This window comes from Astatotilapia calliptera, chromosome 7 (genome assembly GCF_900246225.1).
Source record: "Astatotilapia calliptera chromosome 7, fAstCal1.2, whole genome shotgun sequence".
NCBI classification, from domain to species: Eukaryota; Metazoa; Chordata; class Actinopteri; order Cichliformes; family Cichlidae; genus Astatotilapia; species Astatotilapia calliptera.
In genome coordinates, this window is record NC_039308.1 from 3,723,842 (window position 1) to 3,746,637 (window position 22,796).

The following is a 22,796-nucleotide window of genomic DNA, read 5'->3' on the forward strand; positions in this document are numbered from 1 at the left end:
ATTTTTGCAGGTTTTAAAGTGATGTCTCAAACATTTCTGGCATCTGTGTTATGTCCGTCTACAGCGACAGACTTGACTGTAATAAACCTGTTTATCCTGTAAAAACCAACATGCGTAACCTTGTGTTCAGCATTCACAGGTAACGTGAGCAACAGCACTACTGCAAACAAACACAACTTACCAAAGCAGTATGCAGTAAATAGGTTTTGCACTGACTATGAGGTTGAATCATCTGTATTTAAATAATCTCTGCTGGGAGGATGAATTTTATGTGTGCAAGCTGTTAAGTTTGGGAACAGCTGCCACAAACTGTTTATAAAAGACAGATCATCATCTAGTGGTTTTAGACACTGTATTAGCAGCCACCTTGTTGGTTTTTTGAATTTGGATGGGGCCATATTTACTTGAAAGGAGATCAAAAAGGTGCTCCATAAAGAAAGGAACAGAAAAAGATCTAGTATGACGCTAACATACTTCAGATATCCAAAATACCAAAGTGCATTACTGCATCACTCATCATGTTTTATGATGTTAGGCTGATATACACAGTAGGAAACACAGGGAGACTTCAAAACACGAGGAACAATGTAACACAGGTCAAAGACACACACACACACACACACACACACACACACACACACACACACACACACACACACACACACACACACACACAATGACAAGACTGGAGGAACAGAATAGGAATATAAAAGGAGATTAACTAAATACTATATAGACGAGACACACAGAGGCCATAGCCAAACATAACCTAAGAAGCAGGACTTGGAAGGCAAAAGACAAACAGAGAGTGGTGGAGGACATAACAAATGACATCAGGATAAATAGAAACAATACAACCTATATTACAAACAAAACGAAGCTTAAACACAAATGATCCTTATAAACAAAAAGAATGACAAACCCACTAAAAAAACAACAACTATACAATGAAAAGAATGGGGAGAGACCAAGGGCACAAATAAACAGCATGGACAGACGGCAGGGGTACACACACACTCACAAAAAAATACACTTTTATGTGTTTGTTACTTTCCAGAGTTGAACCTCGTGCTGACAAAGGCCTGCAAAGTCAACATGCCAGAATTCTGTCAGTCCATCCTTAACAAGGGGACACTTGAAAGTGAGCTGGAGGGTCAGGTCATCCTTGCCTCAAACTTAAATACGAGCCACGGCTGACTTTGCTTTTCCAGAGTCCCACCTCACGTCCAAGTTTTTCACTTGGCAATCAGGACCTGTTTTACTGAGCATTTCTTGTTATGTTTCATCTGTCAGGTGTAGGTTATACGTTTACAGCTAAAAATATTGGAGTTGGGGTTATTCTGCTCATTTCCAGGTCTGTATTTTTATTAGTCGAATCTACTATAGTAGCTTTGCATGGATAAGAGCTCAAGATCAACTTTTTTCTTATACTGGGCCTTGATGCAGCTGCTCAGTCCATCACCTAGCTGAGCTGACATGTTTTAGCTCCTCCCCTCTTTAAAGCAACATTCTCATTGGTTGCCCATTATAAACAGAGGGTTAAATAACTAGTTGGGGGGGGGGGGGGGCTTCTGTGCCTGTGGCATTGTGGATATCACTGATACTGTTTCTCTGTGACATCATTAAGATCCCAGAGAAGACAAAAGACAGACAATGAGAGTTTTTTGACCTGAAATTTGACCTTTTGACTTTTGACTGCTGCACATCCGATGTACAGAAGCTCTCCACTTTCACTGTGACGCACACACAAACAGTTTTGAGCACATCAATGATTTATTTAGCTGGTTTGTTCGTCCAGTCACAACATCCTAACGCAGGTTTTCTCTTTCTGTCAGAGCAAACGTGTTTCTGTTCTGTCAGCAGTTTATTTTGAAACTGGAATCAACTGATTTTCATTTGTTCTTGTGTCCAGCAGGAGGCCCCAGAACTGATCTTAGTGTCTAGGTTTTAACTACCACTTGGTTTTGCTAAAGCAAGAAGTCTTTATTGTTACATTTTGGATGATTTAGAAAGGAGAAACATGTGACCTCCATTCCCTCCTTAAAATATTGTCTCAGATTTCAATAGCCCCTCTATACATCATATATACAGTATATGAAAAAAAAAACACATCTTGATTGCTTAGGTTAGAATCCACTGTGGTGGTGTACAGAAGCAAAGATGGTATACAGATGTCCAAATACTTATACTTACTAACTCCACACTATTTAGAAACAATTACAGTTAATATCCAAACTGAGATGTTATAAGATGTGTGCTTTTTGTGAATCACAGAAAGTATATGTTGATTTGCTTTGACTTTTCAGTCAGGCAACATCGGCGTTTCGAGAACATGGTGTGGGTGTACACTGACGTTTTCGACAGCTGTGAATGACACTGAAAGCTCTTAGCCTCATATCATCACTGACACACCTCATTGTTTTTGCATCATTCACTCTCTGCATGTGCAAACAGGATACCTCCCTCATCTTATAGACGTTTCCTGACTCAACTTTCTATTTCTCTGAAGTTCTTATGCGAAAGAAAAAGAAAGTCCTCTCATCCAGCCTTATGTGATTAAGAAAACAGAGCTTCTCCTTATTTCCTAATAATAAAGCATTTTTATTATTTATTCTTTGATCAGTATATAAATGAGAAATCTAGTTTTACTAGAAAAACTGAATGTTCACATGTCTGAATATTGTGTGTGCGCATGATCCAACTTCAACTTTGGTAGATTAGTGGGTGACAGTGTGAATGTGAGAAGATAACTCAAACCATCAAGCTGCATGATTTGAAAGTAGGGATATTGATGGTTGAACACAGAACCATAATTCCATAATGGTGTCAGTTCTTTGTATGTGATTTTGCTGATAGTAAATTATGTTTAACACTGATCAGAATATCTCATTAACTTTTTGACAGCCAGCCAGGTGAGAGCAAAAATACACTGAAATACCAACAAGTCACATTCTACTTGGCCAAGATGTGTCTGTTAAACACAGTGAGTACCAAATGTTTCAGGAAAATGGTCACCAAAATATGTGTTATCCGCCATGCAGTGATTTTTCTAAAGTAGTAATACCTGTGATGTTTGCAAAACATTGCAATGAAAATCTCACAGCTGTAAGTGGTGTGCATAACCATCATGCAGGTACACTGAATGGAGTAAAAGATTACATTTAGCTTCTAAGAGATGGACTTAAAGATAACTGTAAAATCACTCCATGTAGAACAGAGTGCTTAACGTATTTAGACAGTATTTTTATTTATTGCAAAACTTTCTGTCGCTATAAACTTGAATGAATGATTGAATATAGGTTTGATTCATTCTGAAGCCTCAGTGTTAGTGTTTTAGCAAACTGGAATGTTGCTGTTATTTTGGCAGCAGAAGTGACTGTAACTGGATGAGAGGTGAGAGGATGGCCAGCTGAATCCATAAAGTCTTCAGATAAAACGCTCAGACAGCTTGAATTTGATTGGATGAACGTACAAATGATTTATTATAGGTTCACCAGCAAAAGAAGTTGTAAATTACTTAAGAATAATAAAGCAAAATATATCAAACTGAAAAGAAATGCAACAGAAAGCAACAGAAGCTACTTGCACTAGTTTCTTACACGAAACAATTTTCCAAGACTGAAGTTACATTCACTATTTCCCAGTCACCAAGCATAACTATTGTACAGGCTGAAGACGTTTCAGGAGAGATTACAGAAGTGATTCCCCCCAATCTAAGAAGATATTTTCCCAAAACAAAGTACTCACAACTCTTTTTATTATTATCTATTAGCTGCTAGCCTTTCTGGATTTTTTAAAATCATAAAATTGCCTTATTAAGTCGTAACCACAGACTGTATATAAAAGATGTAAAGACACACCATGCTGTCACTTAGAGCATCAATATTTGCATTTTAGCTGCTTGTATATTTGTTTTTTTGCAGTCAGATGTGACCACTTATATATCGCGTTTCGATGGTGGATGCTCATTTTAAACTTTTAAACCAAAGTTTCAAATGATGATCTGGGTAAGTACAAGTAATCTCTGTGAGCACAAAGCTCAGCCTTCATGATGCTTCACATGGTGTTTTTTCTATTCTTTGCTGCATGTGACACCAGTGAGAGGGTATAACCCTAATAAGGTCATGTCGGGCAGAAGTCCCAGCCACCAGCTGCACCAACTTTGTTCACAATGGCAGCCAATCAGGAGAAACACAGACAAATACAAATGAGTGATAATGGGTCCGCTTTAAAGATTAAAATGACCAAATAGTCACAAAACTCAGCATAACTGTGTAGCTGACATCGAAAAGAAGGCTTCGCTCATGATGTGGTTGATGTGAACCCATTGCAAGATGGTCCCAAATTGACCTTGACTGCAGTCTTATGTTTAGTTTCATTCTTAACTGTAAACAAGTTTAACAAACTTCCTTAGAAAAACCTTTGTGGGTTTTTTTTAGTTTAACATAGCTTCTTGACCACATGAGCTGGTGGGTTTTGAGCGAACAGTTCTGAAGACAGGCATGGTGTTCGCGTTGTCAGTGACTGACCCCTGGGAAATGGCTTGAATGACAGGGGTGGAGGCTATGTTGTTGTTAACGATAAAGTGAGATGTTGTAGTATTGTAGAGAGGCTGGGCTGCAAAAGGTGCAGACACTGGCATGGAGGGAAGTATAAGATTTGTAGGGCTAGACACTGGTGTGGGAGGAAGCTGAGGATATAGAGACCCTGACAACGGAGCAGGCTGACTCATAGAAGCTGTAGGACTGGACAATGGAGCAGGTGGAAGTATAAAACCTATAGGACTGGGCACTGGAAGAGGCGGAAGCACAGAAGCTGTAGGACTGGACACAGGTGTGGGAGGAAGCTCAGGATATAGCGGGCGTGACACTGGAGAAGGGGGAAATATAGAAGCTGTGGGACTTGACACTGGAGAAGAGGGAAGCATCAGGGGTGTGAGACTAGTATTAGCCATCATACTGCAAACCTCTTCCTCAGTATTTTGTCTCGAAACGGCTTCATACACCTTTTGCAGCATGGTGGTGTGCTCAATCTGCAGAGCACCAGAAAGGACCTGGAAGTTCTCTGTGAGCCTTTGGTTCACCTCGCTGAACTTTTCTTCAATGTTTCCAGCCTTGAAGAAGGTCTTAACAGACTTGGTTTGTGAGAATTTTGCTATCAGATCCTTGGCAGAATTCAAGATGACGTAGAGTTCCCTCAGAGCTCCATCAACAGTATCAGATATTTGGCTTGGATCACTCTGTGTGATGTTTAAAACCAGCCTTTCCACAGCTTTGACTCTTTCTGTAATCCTTCTGCAGCGCTCCTTATTGGATTTCATAGTGTCAGCCATCTTTTTGATGGTTGTGGTAAGTGACAAGATACCTTCAGCGTAGTCCATGATCAGCTGCAGAGAAAGTAAAACAGTTAACGTGACTGTAATGGTGCTACGGTGAAGTAAACTCAAACAGACTGAACTAAACTGAGCTGAACCTGATACAAACTTTATCCTTTTGGAAAGTATGTGTGTAAGGGGCTATTAGCCCCGCTATGTAGGGCTGAAGAAGTGCACAGGCTGCCCTGAACGACTAAAGGGTGGTGGGATCTGAGTCCACGACCCCCATCCCAGTACAGTTGACCCCGATACTTACTTCTATAAGAATGGTTTTAGCTGTCTGGCTGCTACAGGCACAGAAGAAGGGCTCCAGGGCCCAAACCTGCGAAACAGCGACTGCCTGGAGTGCACTGTACTGTCGAATATTCTCAATATGTCACTTCCTCTTCGCTTATTCATACAGCCCGCTAAAGGCCCTACATGGCAGTTTTCCACAAGTTATATGTATGTGCCCTCACATGTGCACACAACAAAAAGGTTTAAAATCTCATGTCAGCTCTCGTGACACTACTAGCAGAGGCATGGCTGTGTCAAGCTAGTTAGGCAAACTAAAGTCATAAATCTTCCAGTCAGACGTATGAAAGTGACTGAATGTGAGAGATATAATGCAAAGTGACTTAAGGATATATTTTACAATATCTTTGGTAACCTTTTCCAACTTCTCCTGCCCAAGACATTCTTAGAAAAAATAGAATGTGTGGTTACAAAGTGGAAAACTGCCCGTACAAGTAAAAAAAATCATACCTATTTTTTAGACTTGATTTCCCTTCAAGGTGGTCTCTTTGTGCACCTCTGCACTGCTTCCAGTCTGCCTCTTTTAGATCGCTCTGTGGAAGTCCAGGTGCAGCAGCCTGGTGGAGTACAAGAGCATCACAGTTATTTCCTTTATTACCACCCAGAGCTCACGAGCAAATGCAAAGGTCAGCTTTAGATAAGGGGGGTCTCGACAATAATAGCAATACAATGCTATAAGTATCCAAGTACTGCATACTTTTATGTATGCATGATATATACTACACTGATGAGGGAGTTCATTTCAATTCAATTCAATTCAATTCAATGTACTTTATATTGTGAGGTAAAGACCCTACAGCAGGGGTAGGGAACGTTGGTCCTTGAGAGCCGGTGTCCTGCAGGTTTTAGATCTCACCCTGGGTCACCACACATGAATCAATTGATTAGTTCGTTACCAGGCCTCTGGAGAACTTCAAGACATGTTGAGGAGGTAGTTTAACATTTAAATCAGCTGTGTTGGATCAAGGACACATCTAACACCTGCAGGACACCGGCTCTCGAGGCCTGGAGTTCCCTACCCCCGCCCTACAGTAACATATAGTGGAGCTTCCACTCGGGCCCTTTGTGATTGTCTGCCCCACCCATTCCACACATGTGTATAGAGTCCTGCGTCCTCCTTGTCAGCTGTCAGTGCATCTGTTTGTTTCTTGTGCTCACCTTTTGTTCTTGCACCTCTGCGTGCTGCATTTCATCATGCTCAGGGGGTTGGATGGGCTTTTCCCCGTCTTGTATACAATCAATTTCATAAGTACTGATCTCAGACATATTCTTTAACTCAAGTATTCACCAGAGCCTTTCATCACTGTGTCTGTGAAGATTACCTTTAAGGCTGTTTTTGCATCATGCAAACAACGAAATCTCGCCTATGAACAGCTGAACATTTTTCATTTTTCAAGTTGTAGATAAAACACAACATTTTTGTCTTTCGTTAAAAGTCAAAACAGACCTAAGTTAAAAAAGCTTAAACAATTATCCACAGTATGAGATGTCTTATGTGTGACGTCAGAAGAACATTTGAAATAAAATAAATTTCCACTGCTTCCATTACAGTTTGCAGATCACAGTGGTTTACTTGTGCAGTATTTTATGACTAACCAGCACCACTATTTGTCTTTAGGATTCAAACAATGTATCAAGAGCTATAAATATGTCTCCATCCTTTGCTAAGGCATGCTGCAGGCTAAACTGGAACCACTGGTGGTTCTGGCTCACAGGATGCACATTTATAATCCCTGTGTTAAAAAAAAGTCTTCAACACTTAGTTTCACTTTTCATTTAAACTATTTTTCTTCATTAATGTTTGTGATGGACATCAAAAACTCCCCTTGCACTGGAGGATGTGATCTGCCAGCCTCACACTGCTATTTCATGATCTATTTTCCTACTTCATGTGCCGACATTAAGAGAGGAGTTGGTGGTAAAAAGACAAACTTCAGAAGACACCATCTTGATTTGTTTCGGTTGTTCTTTTGTGCTTTAGGAGCAGAATTATTAGGAGAGGCTGCTTGGATATAGATGATCTGGAAAAACTTTGAATCGATCATTTCAATGTTCAGATAGTGTGAAACTAATTAAGATGAGACACAGTGGTTCACTGTGAGTTTCTTTGTCTAAAAGAAGAATGCCTTGTAGGAAATTGTATTTGCTTTTGGGCGTAGACACTCCACTTGTTTCTCATAAACGTGAGCTTTCATGCCAATGACACGTTCTTAATTATGCTGCTTGCCTTTTCAGAACAGAAACTGGTGTAAAAATAAAGTGATATTGAAAAAAAACCCTCATCTTCTTTCTTATTGCAGTTACTGCACTACATTATAGACTTTGGAGACATTAGCACTTCAATCTGTGGATGTAGACGGCACAGTAAACAGAAATCTAATGAACTCATTGACAAACTTTAATAAATAACAGCTATGACCAGAACAGTAAAACCTGACATTGTTTACACATTCAGTTTCACTGGTAAATGAGATTCTCATCCAGGGCCAGGCATTTATGCTTTACCGACATGTTCTGATTTAATGTCAAATGTGCATCTCGCACAGCTTTTTTTTCGCACAGTTGCTCCCATGTAATTCCCTTAAACAGTCAACAAACAGGAGATTTAGCTCAAAGAAACAGCCTGCTTTTAGCTTGGAAATGCAGTAAAAAAGAAAAGATAAATAAATAAAATTCTTTAACAAAAGTAAATACAATACAAAATGTAATGTCACACAGGAACACAGGATTAAAGATTGAGTTTGGTTATTTACCAGTCAGTAGATGTCATCAGCCTCCCTGCTGAGGTGTTGAGGAAAATGAAAGTCATTTTCATTCTCGGTTTTAAAGTGATGTCTCTGAAACATCTGTGGTATCTGTGTTTGTCAGTGTACAGCTACAGACTTGACTGTAATAAACCTGTTTATCCTGTAAAAACCTACATGCGTAAACTTGTGTTCAGCATCTAACGCGTTCACGTGAGAGATGTTACTACTGTAAATAACACGGGGCTGGAAACTAGAAGCTGGGAGTCAAATGTTGTGTTTTCATCAGAGTGGTGCTTTGGCAATATAACAGAAGTTTAAATTGTCTCGAAGTTTTGACTAACAACACATTCCAACAAAAAAAAAGAAAAATCTGAACTAAAACTGAAACTTTGAAAAGCTTAAAATAAACCCTGAATAATTTATTTTATTTCCTTTTTTCCTCAGCTAATAAAAGTTTCCTATGGCCATTAGTTGTAATTTGAATATGACTGAACTGCTGCGTTTTGATGTGTTTAATATTTGACTCGTTTTTAGTGATTTTTCAGCAGTGTTGGGCAAGTTACTTTGAAAAAGTAATTAATTATAGTTACTAGTTACTTCTTCAAGAAAGTAACTGAGTTAGTAACTGATATTCTAAAAGTAATTAATTACTTGAAAAGTAACTATTGCGTTACTTTAAAAAACGTTTAACCCTCTGGGGTCCAGGGTATAATTGGCCATTTTTAACTACTTTTGATTTTCCCTCCACGTTTTACCTTGTTTGGTATCATTGTTTTCAGCACAACCTCACGTGTCTGAATTTACAGTTATGTTTTCATTTTGACATACTGTATTAACACAATTGATCTAAAATCAGACTAAAAACATAAACTCAGAGTAGAAAAAGTTATATTTTTACTGTAACAACCACAAACATGTTTAATGATCATATTTCATAACTTTAAATGCAAATATAAATGTCAATTTTAAAATCCTATGCACAAGTTTTGCAAACAACAAAGTTATTTGCATCCATTTACCTTTTACCTTGATGTTTTAAATAACCATTTCAAACTATTTACAGAACAATCAGCTGTTCTTCAATAAGATGCCACAAATTATTTGTGCCACTCCAAAAATTTGTGTCCACTATAAAGGAGAACATCACAGCCTGATACCTGCAGGTCGGACAGCAGCAGGTGTATCACTCCTGTTTCTACCTGGAGACAGCAGTCGCCTCAAATCTCTCACATCTCAAAACTCGCTCTCTCTTTTTCGGCTCTCTCTCTCTCCGTCACTCCTAAAACTTCCCGGGTTTTTTTCTTTTTTGCTCATAAGCAGAGAGGTCTCGCTGCGCTGTCTTTAGACAGTAAACGTGACGAAACTATGGAGGAAAAAACGCCGCGTATATCTTGTTTATCATGACTCTGGTTTTACGTGGCCGCTCAACACAATTTATAAACTGGTACATATCACCTTGTTGCTTTGTCTTTAAGTGGTCATGTGATTGGCTTACCACGACTCCTTTATTCTTCCTCAGTCAAGCAGCAGCACTCATGCGAATGTTTTGCCCCCTTATGTCCAGCTGTTGTGCTAGACAGTGATCGTGATTACCGTCCGCGGGAGCGCGCAGCTGCTTAAAGCTGTAGCGCCCAGATTACTTACTGGGGAGAGGGCTCTGTAGTAAAGGTGAGGTTGGGGGTTGTGGGCTGGTCAAACCTGTTGAAGAAGTTAACAGTTAGTTTATGTTATATATTTTATGCTTTTTGTTGACTTTTGAGAGCTTAAGTTGATATTTTAAAGCAATCAATTCACTGCATTTCATTTATGACATTATTGTAGAGTCTATAAAGTTATAAAATGCACAGCTCCTTCCGGCATGGCCGAAAGAGAGCTGGCAGCAGTCACACAACACAGCTCATGGTTCTTTGTATTTGTAATATGGTAGACTAATGTGCCTGTGTTAATTCAGCTCCATATTGTTGTGTGAAGTTGCACTGGGTTGGGAGTGGTTGTGTGTGTGTGTCACATTTTTGGTGAGCCAATGGCTGTAATGGGGTCGGACTAATTAGAGGCAGGTGTACTTGATTGCACTGATACACTGGTCTACTTATAGCCCACACTACAAACACTGCTGTGCTTTGTCTCTCTGTGCAGGTATGTAATGTGATGAAATCTGATATGTTTGGGCTGGATAGGTTTTCTGTAGTGAATGTGTCATTTTGTCTCTCTGTGCAGGCCAGGGCCTATTATATGCCACACAGAGGCTGGAGTGACCACTGGCTATATACTTGCAGGGTGGTGGGTCTCAGAAGACGACTTCTAACCCTGTTGAGGTTCAACACGTGGAGTGCAACTGGCAGTGTGGCATAGCTGGCTCTGGCCTTGGGACTGTGCGTTTTACTTGATTCATAAATGGGACACTGGACTGTTTTATCTTTTATCTTTTGATTATTTGTCAATAAATTATCTTTTAGAATTTTATTGACTGTCATCTTTTTGCCCACGGCTAAGACGGTTGGTAAGACCTAGAATCGTTTTTTTTTTTTTTTGGGTACGTTACATATTTCTTTTTTTTTTCTTTTTCTTTTGTGTCCCGTTTGGATCTTTAGCCATCAGAATTGTTGTCTTAAGGCCAAGAAAGATGCCAAGCGGATTTATTTTACCAAGTGGATCATCATGGCCTTGCCATATTGGTCCATTTGATTGACCTTTATTATAATTATGAATTTATTTTATTTTCGGTTGCTACAAACGGGACAGACATGACTGGGGGATAGGACAGGGAGAGAGAATGAAAGAAAGAGAGGGAGAGAAAGAAAACCAAAGGGGAGAAGAGACGGTGAGAAGGGGGGGAAGAAAGAAAAAAAAAAAAAAAAAAAACACCTGGATCACCTGTATGGAGGAAAAAAAAAACAGAAGAGAAAGCAAACAACAAAGAGCAACATAATAAAAAAAAAACATATGCGTTACATATTTCTAACAATAAAAGGTGAATCAAATAGACCATTACAGCAAGGCTGGGATGGTCCATTTGTAAGTAAATCCGTTGGGCATCTTTCTTCGCCTTTAGACAATAATTCTGATGGCACAAGAGCCAAACGGGACAGGCAAAAAAAATAAACAAATTGCTCAATTTCTTTTATCATGCCTGTTAATTGGGAGAGCTTATGTCTACGTGCGTTGACATGTCTAGTCTTGCAGTCTTCCACAGCCTTCTCAGTCATTTTTACAATCCTTTTTCCACTGTTTTGTTTGTCCATGGGCAGCAAAATTCCAAACAATACACATGCACCTCAGCAAATTGTAAAAGGGCAAAGCAATTTAAAACTTAGTTTTTTGACTAATGTAGGTTTCCTGCGAATGGAGCCTTAGCTTGACGCTCCACTCCTTGATAGTTTCTCAATATTTACTTCAAAAGTCCAAACAGGTAAACAGCAACAGAATTCCAAATTATGAAAACTTATAAAGCTCAATTCAAAATGAAGAGAGATCGCCAGGTCAAAAAACCATGTGGCTCCACTCTCCTCTCGCCCAATTTCCTGTTTTTCTGCACTATCGAAATAAAAGCATACATTTCAAATTAAACTGCATGTAGGCTCCTACAGTAGGTTAATGAGATAAAATGATTCAGCTGACTTTATTATTGTTTTCTGATTATTATTATTTGATTTTGAGTTTTCTTTGCCCTTACTAAGTTGCTCTAATAAAATATCCTGTAATTAAAGTCTAAATTATGGACATTGTGGACTTCTGTGAAATAGGACAAGAAATCTGAGTAGTAATCTTTATTTATATAAATAACTCTTACAGATTATGCCGGCCTTTTAAGTATAAGAGTCACTTGAGGCCTACTGTCCAGACCCCTCATTAACCCCGTTTGATTAGTAAATGCACCGATATATGGAAGAGCTATCGTTAACAGGTGTGACTGGTAAGATTTGACTTGTAAGGATGCACAGGTTTTTGATTATGTTATCAGCGGATCCAAGGAACACACCTAAACACCAAGTTTGTTAAAGCTGGGCTATTCCCTTCACCCACACTGGCTCCATCTGAGCTCTGCATTACCTCAGAGAGCCAAACAGATGTGTATAGGTTGCTGGTCCTGAAGATCGACAGGCTCAGCTGATTTATTCCTCTGTTGTTACACCAACAACAGACTGTACACCCACTTTGTCTTTGCTAAACTCTTACTTTAAATTCTTCCCTATATATTTTCATTTTTTTGGCAGCACGGTGGCACGGTGGTTAGCACTGTTGCGTCACAGCAAGAAGGTCCTGAGTTCAATTCCACCATCAGGCCGGGGTCTTTCTGTGTGGAGTTTGCATGTTCTCCCCGTGTTTGTGTGGGTTCTCTCCGGGTACTCCGGCTTCCTCCCACCGTCCAAAGACATGCAGCTTGAGGGGATAGGTTAATTGGATAATCCAAATTGCCACTAGGTGTGAATGTGCGAGTCAATGTGAGTGTGAATGGTTGTCTGTCCCTGTGTGTTGGCCCTGCGACAGACTGGCGACCTGTCCAGGGTGTACCCTGCCTCTCGCCCTATGACAGCTGGGATAGGCTCCAGCGCCCCCCGCGCCCCTGAAAAGGATAAGCGGAAGCGAATGGATGGATATTTTCATTTTACCACCAGTATTTTAGAATATACTTTGGTTAGGCCTCTCCAAATCCTTTGTCTGTTTTTTAATTGTATTTTTTTTTATTAATGTATTTATTTATGTTTTGTTTTGTTGAGGTAATTCAGAAGTGGACTCGAATCATTGCCCTGCTGCATACCTTGAGTGTGTTTGAACTTATATATTATATGTAGTGGCTTGCAAAAGTATTCGGTATTTAACACATTTTGTCACATTACAGCCACAAACATCAATCAATTTTATTGGAATTCCACGTGAAAGACCAACACAAAGTGGTGCACACGTGAGAAGTGGAATGAAAATCATACATGATTCCAAACATTTTTTACAAATACATAACTGCAAAGTGGGGTGAACTTTCTGTTAATGGTACTCATGGCCATTGATCAGTGATTGTTGATCAATGGTCACGAGAATTTGCATAATTAAGATGAAGGAACTGACCTCCCAGCCCATTGTTCCTTCAGTGGGCTGGTTTCAGTTATTATGCAAATGTCCTGTTTATAAGATTTGGGAAACCTGCAGTCAGCTGAGACTGAAGAAGTCACTTGGATGAGTGACGAAATGTTTCTCCCACTGAAAACACTGCGTCCAGATGAACAGAATTATCTTCTGGAGATTTACTTAGCTGTATGATTAAGAATGCATGAAGACGTCTGGCAATGTTCACATTCTGTTTAACTTTAAGTGGCGCAGACTAATGAAGTAGTCTAGTGACAAAAATTACAAATAGTTTTTTGAAATGAAAGTTGTTTATTGAAAACAAAAATTAGTGAAGGAATTATTGTGAATAAGTTTATTATCTAAATAAAGTTGCTGCTAGCCTTTTCTGTCATTGTTTTGTTTAGATGGGGAGTGAAAATATTTCTTTCTGACATGTGGGGAATGATGTAAAAAGTTTGAGAACAATTGATGTGGTCTCGTGTCCAACAGGAGGCACCAGCTGCTTTGTAATAAATTGCTAGTATGGGGTAGTTTAGAATGAATAAGTTGCCCTAACTTAGTCATTTTAAGTAAGCCTTAGTTTTTTTGAGGCAGCGAGTTTGCATAATTTTTTTGAGTTCTGGGAACTAATTCGATTTGACAGCGCTGATGCTGGGTTTGTCTTATGCCTTTATTGTGAAATGTAACTATATAACATTTGGAAGGTTTTTATTATTGTGAGCTCAAAAATTGAACTTTGCAGGAGTGCTGGACTTTTTTCATAATTAACAAGCTAATTTTTATAAGTTACAAATTCATTAATGTATCTGTTACTAGCAGATTTGTTGTTTTACTGGAATTTGGATTTTTGTTTGGTTTTAAAACCTGTTCCCTTTGAAATGTTCACCTTTACTAAATTTAGTTTGGTTTGTGGTTGTGGCTCACATCTTTGACACAGAGAACAAGAACACATGGATTTAAATGCAGACTCAGACAAGCGACAAAAGTTTCAATGATTTTTATTATAAGTAAAAGATGGCACAGAGCCAGAGGATCCAGTCCAGCACACACACCAGGAAGGAACTGAGAAGGAGACAAGAATCCAAAATAAGGAAACTAGGAGAGTTTCCTTCTACAGAGAGGTGATGTAATCCTGATTTACTGCTTCTGGAGTGTAAAACATCGTGCAGGATGGAGGAGAAACCGATGTTTGAGCACACTGCTGGTTGTTGAGAGCAGGTCTGTTGACTGAACTCCACCAGCTGATGGAGCTGTGCTCACTGGACTGGAGAATCCTGCCACTCACTAACACACAAACCAACAGGAGGAGGCAGCAAGACAGAGAACAAAGATGAGATTTTTCTGTTCCAAGCTACAAGATATTATTACAGTTTATAACTCATTAACCCACCTTTGGTGTGAGCAGCCTCGGCCATTAATGATCAGCGCATCAGCTCTGCTGCCTCGTAGGAGTCCTCGTTGAACACCTCCAGTCTCAGCTCCAGAGTCAGCCACAGATCCACGTGAGCCCCTCGGCACGCTACAGTCACCAGGCTGTTTGCTCTCAAGAGTTCAGCTCCCCTGGATTACTGACTACCTGACAGGCGGCAAACTGCGGTCTACGGCTGTTACTCTGGACGTATATAAATATCTATTAAATTATATATCTTATGATATATAATTTAATATTTAAAAAAAAATGTTTTTAATTTTTTTCATTTATTTAGAATAAATGAATATACATTATTTATTATACATCCAATTCTAGATTTATAGATATATAATTTCATAAATTAGAGGGACTATTGTTCCCACAACTATTATGAAATTGGAATTCATGTGTTTTTTCTCTAATGTTTCACTGTCGTTCACCAGTTCACACCAGTCCCTTAAAAGACTGTCTCTACATTCATCTTGGATCATTGGGGGAAATATGAAAGAGAAATTGTGTTTTCTCCACGTTGTAAATGTGTTTCATGTGGACAAAAGGATAATTTTTGCATTATTTTCAGCACAGACACATAAAATTCTTTTAATTATAATTGATTTAGAGTCGTCTCAATCATTGCAGATTCAGAGGGATGTGGCAAAGCTTTAGAGGTCTGTTGTTCCCACAAGAGGACTTAAGATTTTGGTTAATAATTTCAACTAACCCAACATTAAAATTCAGGGTTATTTTTTGTCTCATGTTTGACATGGCACTGTCGTTCACCAGTACTAACCAGTCCCTTAAAAGACTGTCTCTACATGCATCTTGGATCATTGGGGGAAATACGAAAGAATAAATTGTGTTTTCTCCACGTTGTAAATGTGTTTCACGTGAACAAAAGGAGTTTTTTGCCAGTGTTTTCAGCACAGACACATAAGATTCAATTTTCTTACGGCAGCTGTCTTTTTCTTCTTTTTCACTAAGTTTCCTGATATTTTGGAAGATTTTACTGCTGACTGTGAAAGACTTCAGTTTGAAGTGATCACGCTTACATCTTTGACTGTCTTCATAAAACACACCGCATGGACCTAACATGTTGGTAGATGAGTAGGTGAGAGTTTGGAAACAATTTTGTCCACTTAATCCGTAAAATTGTGTGAATGCTACAGTTGTGGAAAATCCATATTTACAGCGCCAGAGATAAGCTTTTTCGTGAAGTAGAGAAGTACAACCTAAACATGGACTATTGAATGTATAAATCAGAATAGTCTCCACTAAATTTCCATTTTGTTGCAAAAAAGGTTCAAAAGCTTCACATAAACGAGGCTCGCTGTGCTTTATTTTTCCAGGATTTTCCTTTTTTTCATAATCTGGCTCAAATGCTGGAGAAACAATGATATTTTTACTATGTTTCATGACAACAATAACAAATGCATACTGCTTATGTTTGTGAATCTGAAGGTACTCTTTGAGGAATGGAAAAAATCTGTTTGCATCAACACTTGGAATTTTTTCTGGAATTGTTTTCTGCATTTCTTTGATTGAATGATAAAATTTCTCTTCATTTTTATTCTGTTGACAAATCGATTCACTTTCATCCTTAAACAGCTTCAATTTTTGCTGCTCTTCCGTACTACAAGTATTACATTTGTTGTGGTGTAAATTTGGTAGAATTTTATTTCGATGTTTTGCTTCGGCTGCTGTCAACATCTCGGAAAAAAATTGTGTAGTGAAAATTTGAACTTGAATAATTTGATTACCGGATATGTGGAGAATCTTTGAATGGAAAGGATTGATAGAGTTTGGATAGGCAGGATTTCTTTTTGGTTTCTTAATAACAGCAAGATCATCTGGAAACGACAACTTTCTTTTGACTGTGTGGTAGTGACTGGTTTTGATTTCAGATACAAGAAGATTATTATGGCCATTTTTATCGGTAGAGTTTTCAGCTTCTTTAATTTTGAATTCAAACTTTTTGCCATTTGCAAATGATTTTTGTAAAAGATTTCCAAAATATAATTGTTGCGCTTTTTTGCTAGTAAAGGTGCTGATCTGGGTTGATTTTTTAAATTTATATAACTTGTATTTGAAAGTGAATTTGAACTTATCTTCTATTTTCTGGTGCCAGGGTGCAGATCTCTTCACTAAAGAAAGAGAGGACAAAAAGGCGTGATGAGAACATTCACAGCTGCTAGAAACTGGAATTCAAAGGTTGATTTGTCCAAATGACAAAAGAGATGTCACAATGCAGCAACGACCACGTTAAGCAACATTTCCCGAAAGGTTAAAACACTTTGGAAATAAATAAAAACACAATCCAATGATATTAAACTGAAAAACAAAATCTATTTTTACTATGTTTGTACTATTACAAAACAAAACAAAGCTTCTCATTGGACAAGAAAAAAACAAGCTGCTTGAGTGCAGACACAATTTGCTGGAGTCAAATTCAAAATAAGATTTGGCTTAATTTTCAAAATAATTTGTCTCTCTATGTAATTAAATGTTGCTCACAACTTCAAAATGTAAAAACAAAATGATTCTGGTCCCACAGAGACACTTTCAGTGTCAGGGGTTCGGTTTCTCTGCTCTCTGTGTCTGGTGTTTTGCCCCGGGTCCTTGGGCTCGTCTCTCATCCCGCCTTTGATTGTGCGCACCTGTGAGGCTCCACCTGTTCCTGACCACCTGGCTGATAAGACCACTATTAAGCTGAGGTTGAATCCTGTCTTCGCTGGATCGTTGAACTGCAACCCTGACTATCGTTTCTCTGTGTTTGTGTGACATTGTCCCTCGTTGTGCTTTGCCTGACCTCCCAGTATCTCTGTGCACAGGTTTTGGACCCCACCAGTGGTGTGGTTGAGAGCACTGTAAATATTGGACAGGTTGGACCCCCTTGGACCACTAACTCCCTGGCACATTTGCTCACTCACTGTAAACGAACTGAACTGCCAAACCGAGTCTGCGACTGAGTCGCCTGTCTCTTTCTACGTGACATTCAGAAGCAGTTTGTTAACCAGAACCTGTGATATATATTATATATAAAACTAGGGCTGCATGTAACATGTAAATCATGTAATAATACGCTCCACTAGAACACCCAAACACCCAGAAAAACTTTGACTTTACGGTTGTTTTTTAAAATAGTACACTACATTAGATTTTTCACTTCCAACCCACCTTTGGTGCGAACAGCCTCGCAGCTGTAACGTGCCAGCTTTCTCATCTTTCTCATTTTCCTTTTCGGCCTGAAAAAAGACAAAGATTTGAGATTATTTTCAACTTGATTTGAGGAAATGCAGTCTATGAAAACAGATCAAAAAGTAAGAAAAAACTTTGTAATTTTATAACAAAGTGTAAAAAAAGACTGCAATTCAGGTTATGCAACTTTTCTTGTTAACACCTTAAAATTAAAGTCTAAAATGTTCGAACTTTCAAACCACATCTGAGCTCTTAATCACTGTGGTGGTATACAGAGGAAATATTACAAAACTCTCCCAATACCTATGATCCTAACTGCATACTATTTAGAAACAGTTATAGTTAATATCCAAACTGTTATAAGATTCTTGCCTTTTGTGGATCCCAAGGGTACATGCTGAATTGACTTTGAGGTCAAGCAACATCAGTTTCATTAACTTGGTGTTGGTATAGATGGTATACACTGAGATACACGGTTGATTGACTGTGCATTCAGTGGATGCTGATAAGATGTGATGACTTCAACCTGAGAAAAAACAATATTACATGTTACAATATTACAGTCTTACAGCACTTTGAATGACGCTGAAAGCTGCTAGCCTCATATCATGTCAGACACACCTCGTTGTTTTGCATCATTCACTGTTGTTTGCATGTCCAAGCAGGTTACCGCCCTGCAGTTTTACAGAAGTTTCCTGACTCAACTTTCTGTTCCTCTTAAGGTCTTACACAAAAGAAACTGAATGCCGTGAGATGACTTGTTGGGAATATAAATGACGCAGTCATGTTGTGCCATTCATATTCAAAATGTAATGTAGTTTTACCCAAATACTGAGTAGTCCGTACATCTATATGAGAGAGGGTGTCAGGAGCATCCTGAGCTTATTGCATGTTGCTCTTTGTATCATATTTGTATCGAGTTTTTTGGTTTTTCCTTTATTATGATTTATTCCCTGAGGTTTCTCTTGTGTGTTTGTCTCCTCCCCGTGTGTTTGCATTTGTCTCTCGCCCCTCCGTGTGTCTTGTGTCTCCATGTTTTCATCTCTTTTTGCCCGCTCTGTGTCTTAGTCGTGTCACCGTGTTTAGTCTCACCTGTCTTGCCCTGCTCCTCTCCTCGTGTTTCATCTTTTCCCTCCCTGTTCATGCCGGCCACTGTGTCAAGCCTGTGTGTTTCCTGTTTTATTTTGACAGTCTTGCGTCCCATGTTCAATGTAATTCCCCAATCACCCTCTTGTGTGTATTTATTGTGTCAGTTTTGCCTTGGTCTTCGTCGGTGTGTTGTGTTCCTCCCGGGAGTTGTCTGTGTTTCTTCCAGTGAATCCCTCCTCGTGTTTCCGTGTTGCCTCCAAGATTTTTCTAGTGTTCCAACTTTTGTGTTTACTTATTTAGTTCTCACAGTTTAGGTGTTTCTCGGTTTAGTTTTTTGTTATTTTGGATTTTTCCTGTCTGAGTTCACATTTTGAAAATCTGCCTAAATAAACAGCACGCCCTTAGTTAACCACTACCTTGTCTCCTGTGGTCTATGTTTGGGTCCTCGTACAAACCTCACACGATCTGCACTCACCAAGAGATCGTGACAGAGGGACAGAGCTCTGTATTCATATAGACATATAGAGAGATTTATAGATGTATGAAAAACTAACACATTTACATTAATAGTTTGGCTTCTTTTTGTCTAATAGCTTTAACCCTGAGTGTTTTGTGCTGATGCAGCCATGTTTATTTTTTTTCATCTGACTGTCTGAGCTGCCCCACAAACTCTTATTTGTATCTTTAACCCTTGTGACATTTCTCTAGTAATTATAGTCACAAGAAGGAATAAGTCAGATTATTCCTTCTTGTGACTGGATTATAATTCAAAGAAAAGATTCAAATAAACAAAGAAACTTACCTTCGAGGTAGCAGAGCTGATGCGCTGATCAATTAGGGCAGTTTTGGGAGGTCGGACAGAATTTATGAGGATTCCTGATCATGTGGTCAGCCTAACTCCTCCCCTCCTTCCTGGTTTTTTCACAACTCTCACAGCTTTCTAAACAGCGCTGTGTGTGTTATGTGATCACTTCTGCTAACCACTGAAGGCGTATCTACTATGTAGGACTTTATTTCAGTAAAAAAAAAACAGACATTACATGTTTACAAGCTCTCAGCACTCAAACCAGGAAACCTTAATGTACAACACTCTGACTTTCAGTTTTGTTTCTCTGAAATCACTGTCGTCATTGCAGGAACACTCTGGACATTCTTAAGTGCTTTGTGGGCAAACTGAAAAGTGTTATATTGCCTTCATAAGGTCTACTTTAGAGCTGGGGTGAGTCAATATTAGTGTACACTCTGCAAAACACCATTGTAATGTTCTGGGTGAACCACAATGAGTCTGAAAAAAAGAGTTTAAATGTTACTTTTAAGCTGCCATCAGCAGGTTTAAACAGAATGCAGCATGACAGTGATGCTCACACACTCTTTGTAGTGTTATAGTTCTGTATAGATCTCAGAAGCAGTTTGACTGAACGACCAGCAGAATTGAGAGCTACGACTGTCAGTTAAGCAAACGAGCTGCAGCTCATGAATTAATATTTTAAAACAAAATGAGAGCAGCACACTGTGCACACACAGTGCACACACAGTGAAGTGCACTAACACCAACACTACATTAAAGTTTTGGAGATGAGGTCGAGGCCTTTTTCAGGTTCAAAAAGTCATCTTTGATTCATCACCTTCTCTTATTCTGTCCAAATGATCACGTTACACAGATTTAATTTAGTGAAGCTGAAACTTTAGTTAATCTTAGCGCTCTGTAACACTTCAACTGCTGAAGAGATTAAAGGGAACAGGTACCTGTGCTTAATTGAAGTAAATGAAACAGTAAAGAAATTTGTCCTTTGTCAATGGAAAATTGTACTTAGTAGTCAGTATAAGCTTTTAATGATATAAGTTTACATGTGATAGAATACTGCATGATGACCTTTTTATGACTTGTTCTGTTTTATAAATTCTTTACCACAGAGATAGTTTTTTCACTCCCTACCAGGAGGAGGAGAGCTGGACACTTTTATCTGCACTCCCTAACAAGAAGAGGGGCCGCGTCCTTCAGAATCACACATACACACCTACATACGCACTAACATTCCTGTGTCTATCAATAGACGTATTCACTGTTGTATTGTTTTTGTATATAAATAAAGACAAGTGCAAGAACAGAGCGCACATCACAGGGCCCCCACTCTGGTGTGAGCGCTCTGTGACCGCCCTTGCAAGTAAAAACTGCAGCGTGTGTGTTTCTACTCTCTGACTCTCAGCTGAAGAAGTGTCTTTAGAATAAATCTCTTGACATCCTTTTATACTACAAAGAAGAATCAGCTGCTGAGGAGGATTAATGAATGATGCCAGGGACACGTTGCTGTACTTGGTCTCCATGGTCTCCGGTTCATCAGCCGACAGGAAGTAAAGATGCTCTGTGTGGTGAAGTATCTGGTTCTGTAAAGGTTCTGTAGCACCAGCTGGAAACCTTCGACCAGTCGATATGAGGACAGTGTTGTGCAAAAGTCTTGACCTGCTCCTCATTTCTTTATATATATTTTTTCCCAACCAGCTGTTCTTGTAAATTTTTTTAAGTGGTCTTGAGTAATAGTTCATCAGGCTTTCTGAAGGTCTTTCAATTGTTTTTTATTTTTTGGGTCATTGGCTGCTTTTTCACTCATTCTCAATCCAGTCCTTTTTCTATTTTCAGATTAATTTGTTTAAGCCACTCAGCATTAAACTTTGAATCATTTAAGCATTCAAAAACTCACCAGATATTATATCTTGATTAGCCCTCAGTGAACCAGGAAACTATAATGTACAATACTCTCACTTTCAGTTTTGTTTCTCTGAAATCCCTGACATCATCACGAGAAAAACCTGTGTGGGTGTGCTTTAATGCTTTGCCAGTTATTTGAAGATATAAAGCTAAATGTGTTCCAAAATGAAGAAGAAGAATATTTTAACTTGAACTGCAGTGTAGAAAAGTGCAAGAACCTCAAATTTGTAATGAGGCACAGCTGAGTACTTGAACAAATCGGTGAGGCTGAGTATTTAACCTCAGTTTTAATGGTCTGCTGTAAGTCCATCAAAGCAGCAGATGTTGGTGTGCTCCCAGTTTAGAAAATAAAAATGCCTTCAACAGTAGAAACTCATCGAGGTTTAACAAACGGGGCAAACTCCACCATAACAGTGGTGCTCACACACTTTTTGACATCAGGCTGCAAAGATCAGAGAACAGAGCTATGACTGTCATGAATGAATGAACATTTGAAGCTTCGTGATGATGTCGGGCACTCACACTGAACTCCCACTCCTGAAGACCTTCTATGACTCTGTGGTGGCTTCTGCTATCTTTTATGGTGTGGTCTGCTGGGGCGACAGCATCTCTGCCGGGGACAGGAAGAGACTGAACAGGCTGATCCGAATGGCTAGCTCTGTTCTAGGATGCCCTCTGGACCCAGTGGAGGTAAATGGTAAATGGCCTGTATTTATATAGCGCTTCCAAAGCGCTTTACATATCCAGTCATCCACCCATTCACACACTGGTGATGGCAAGCTACAGTGGAGGTGGTGAGTGACAGGAGAATGGCGGCTAAGCTGTCATCCCTGTTGGACAACATCTCCCACCCCATGCAGCAGACTGTGACAGCACTGAGCAGCTCCTTCAGTGGGAGACTGCGGCACCCACGGT

General features: G+C 39.2%; 2 protein-coding genes across 2 annotated transcripts; both read right to left on the bottom strand.

Annotated features, from left to right (window-relative positions):
* Positions 1-3,802: 3,802 nt before the first annotated feature.
* LOC113027220 (rho GTPase-activating protein gacO-like) lies at positions 3,803-10,053 on the bottom strand. The gene is made up of 3 exons (XM_026176840.1): positions 9,911-10,053; positions 6,119-6,225; positions 3,803-5,386 (listed from the first exon to the last, which is right to left on the bottom strand). Exon 3 carries the CDS (start codon positions 5,378-5,380, stop codon positions 4,436-4,438), a length of 945 nt encoding a protein of 314 aa, XP_026032625.1. The 5' UTR covers positions 5,381-5,386; positions 6,119-6,225; positions 9,911-10,053; the 3' UTR covers positions 3,803-4,435.
* A 4,408-nt stretch (positions 10,054-14,461) lies between these two features.
* Positions 14,462-20,003, bottom strand: LOC113025120 (uncharacterized). The gene is made up of 5 exons (XM_026172562.1): positions 19,977-20,003; positions 18,458-18,611; positions 18,065-18,132; positions 14,870-17,031; positions 14,462-14,763 (listed from the first exon to the last, which is right to left on the bottom strand). The coding sequence occupies exons 2-4, from the start codon at positions 18,517-18,519 to the stop codon at positions 15,521-15,523; spliced, it is 1,641 nt and encodes a 546-aa protein (XP_026028347.1). The 5' UTR covers positions 18,520-18,611; positions 19,977-20,003; the 3' UTR covers positions 14,462-14,763; positions 14,870-15,520.
* Positions 20,004-22,796: the final 2,793 nt, after the last annotated feature.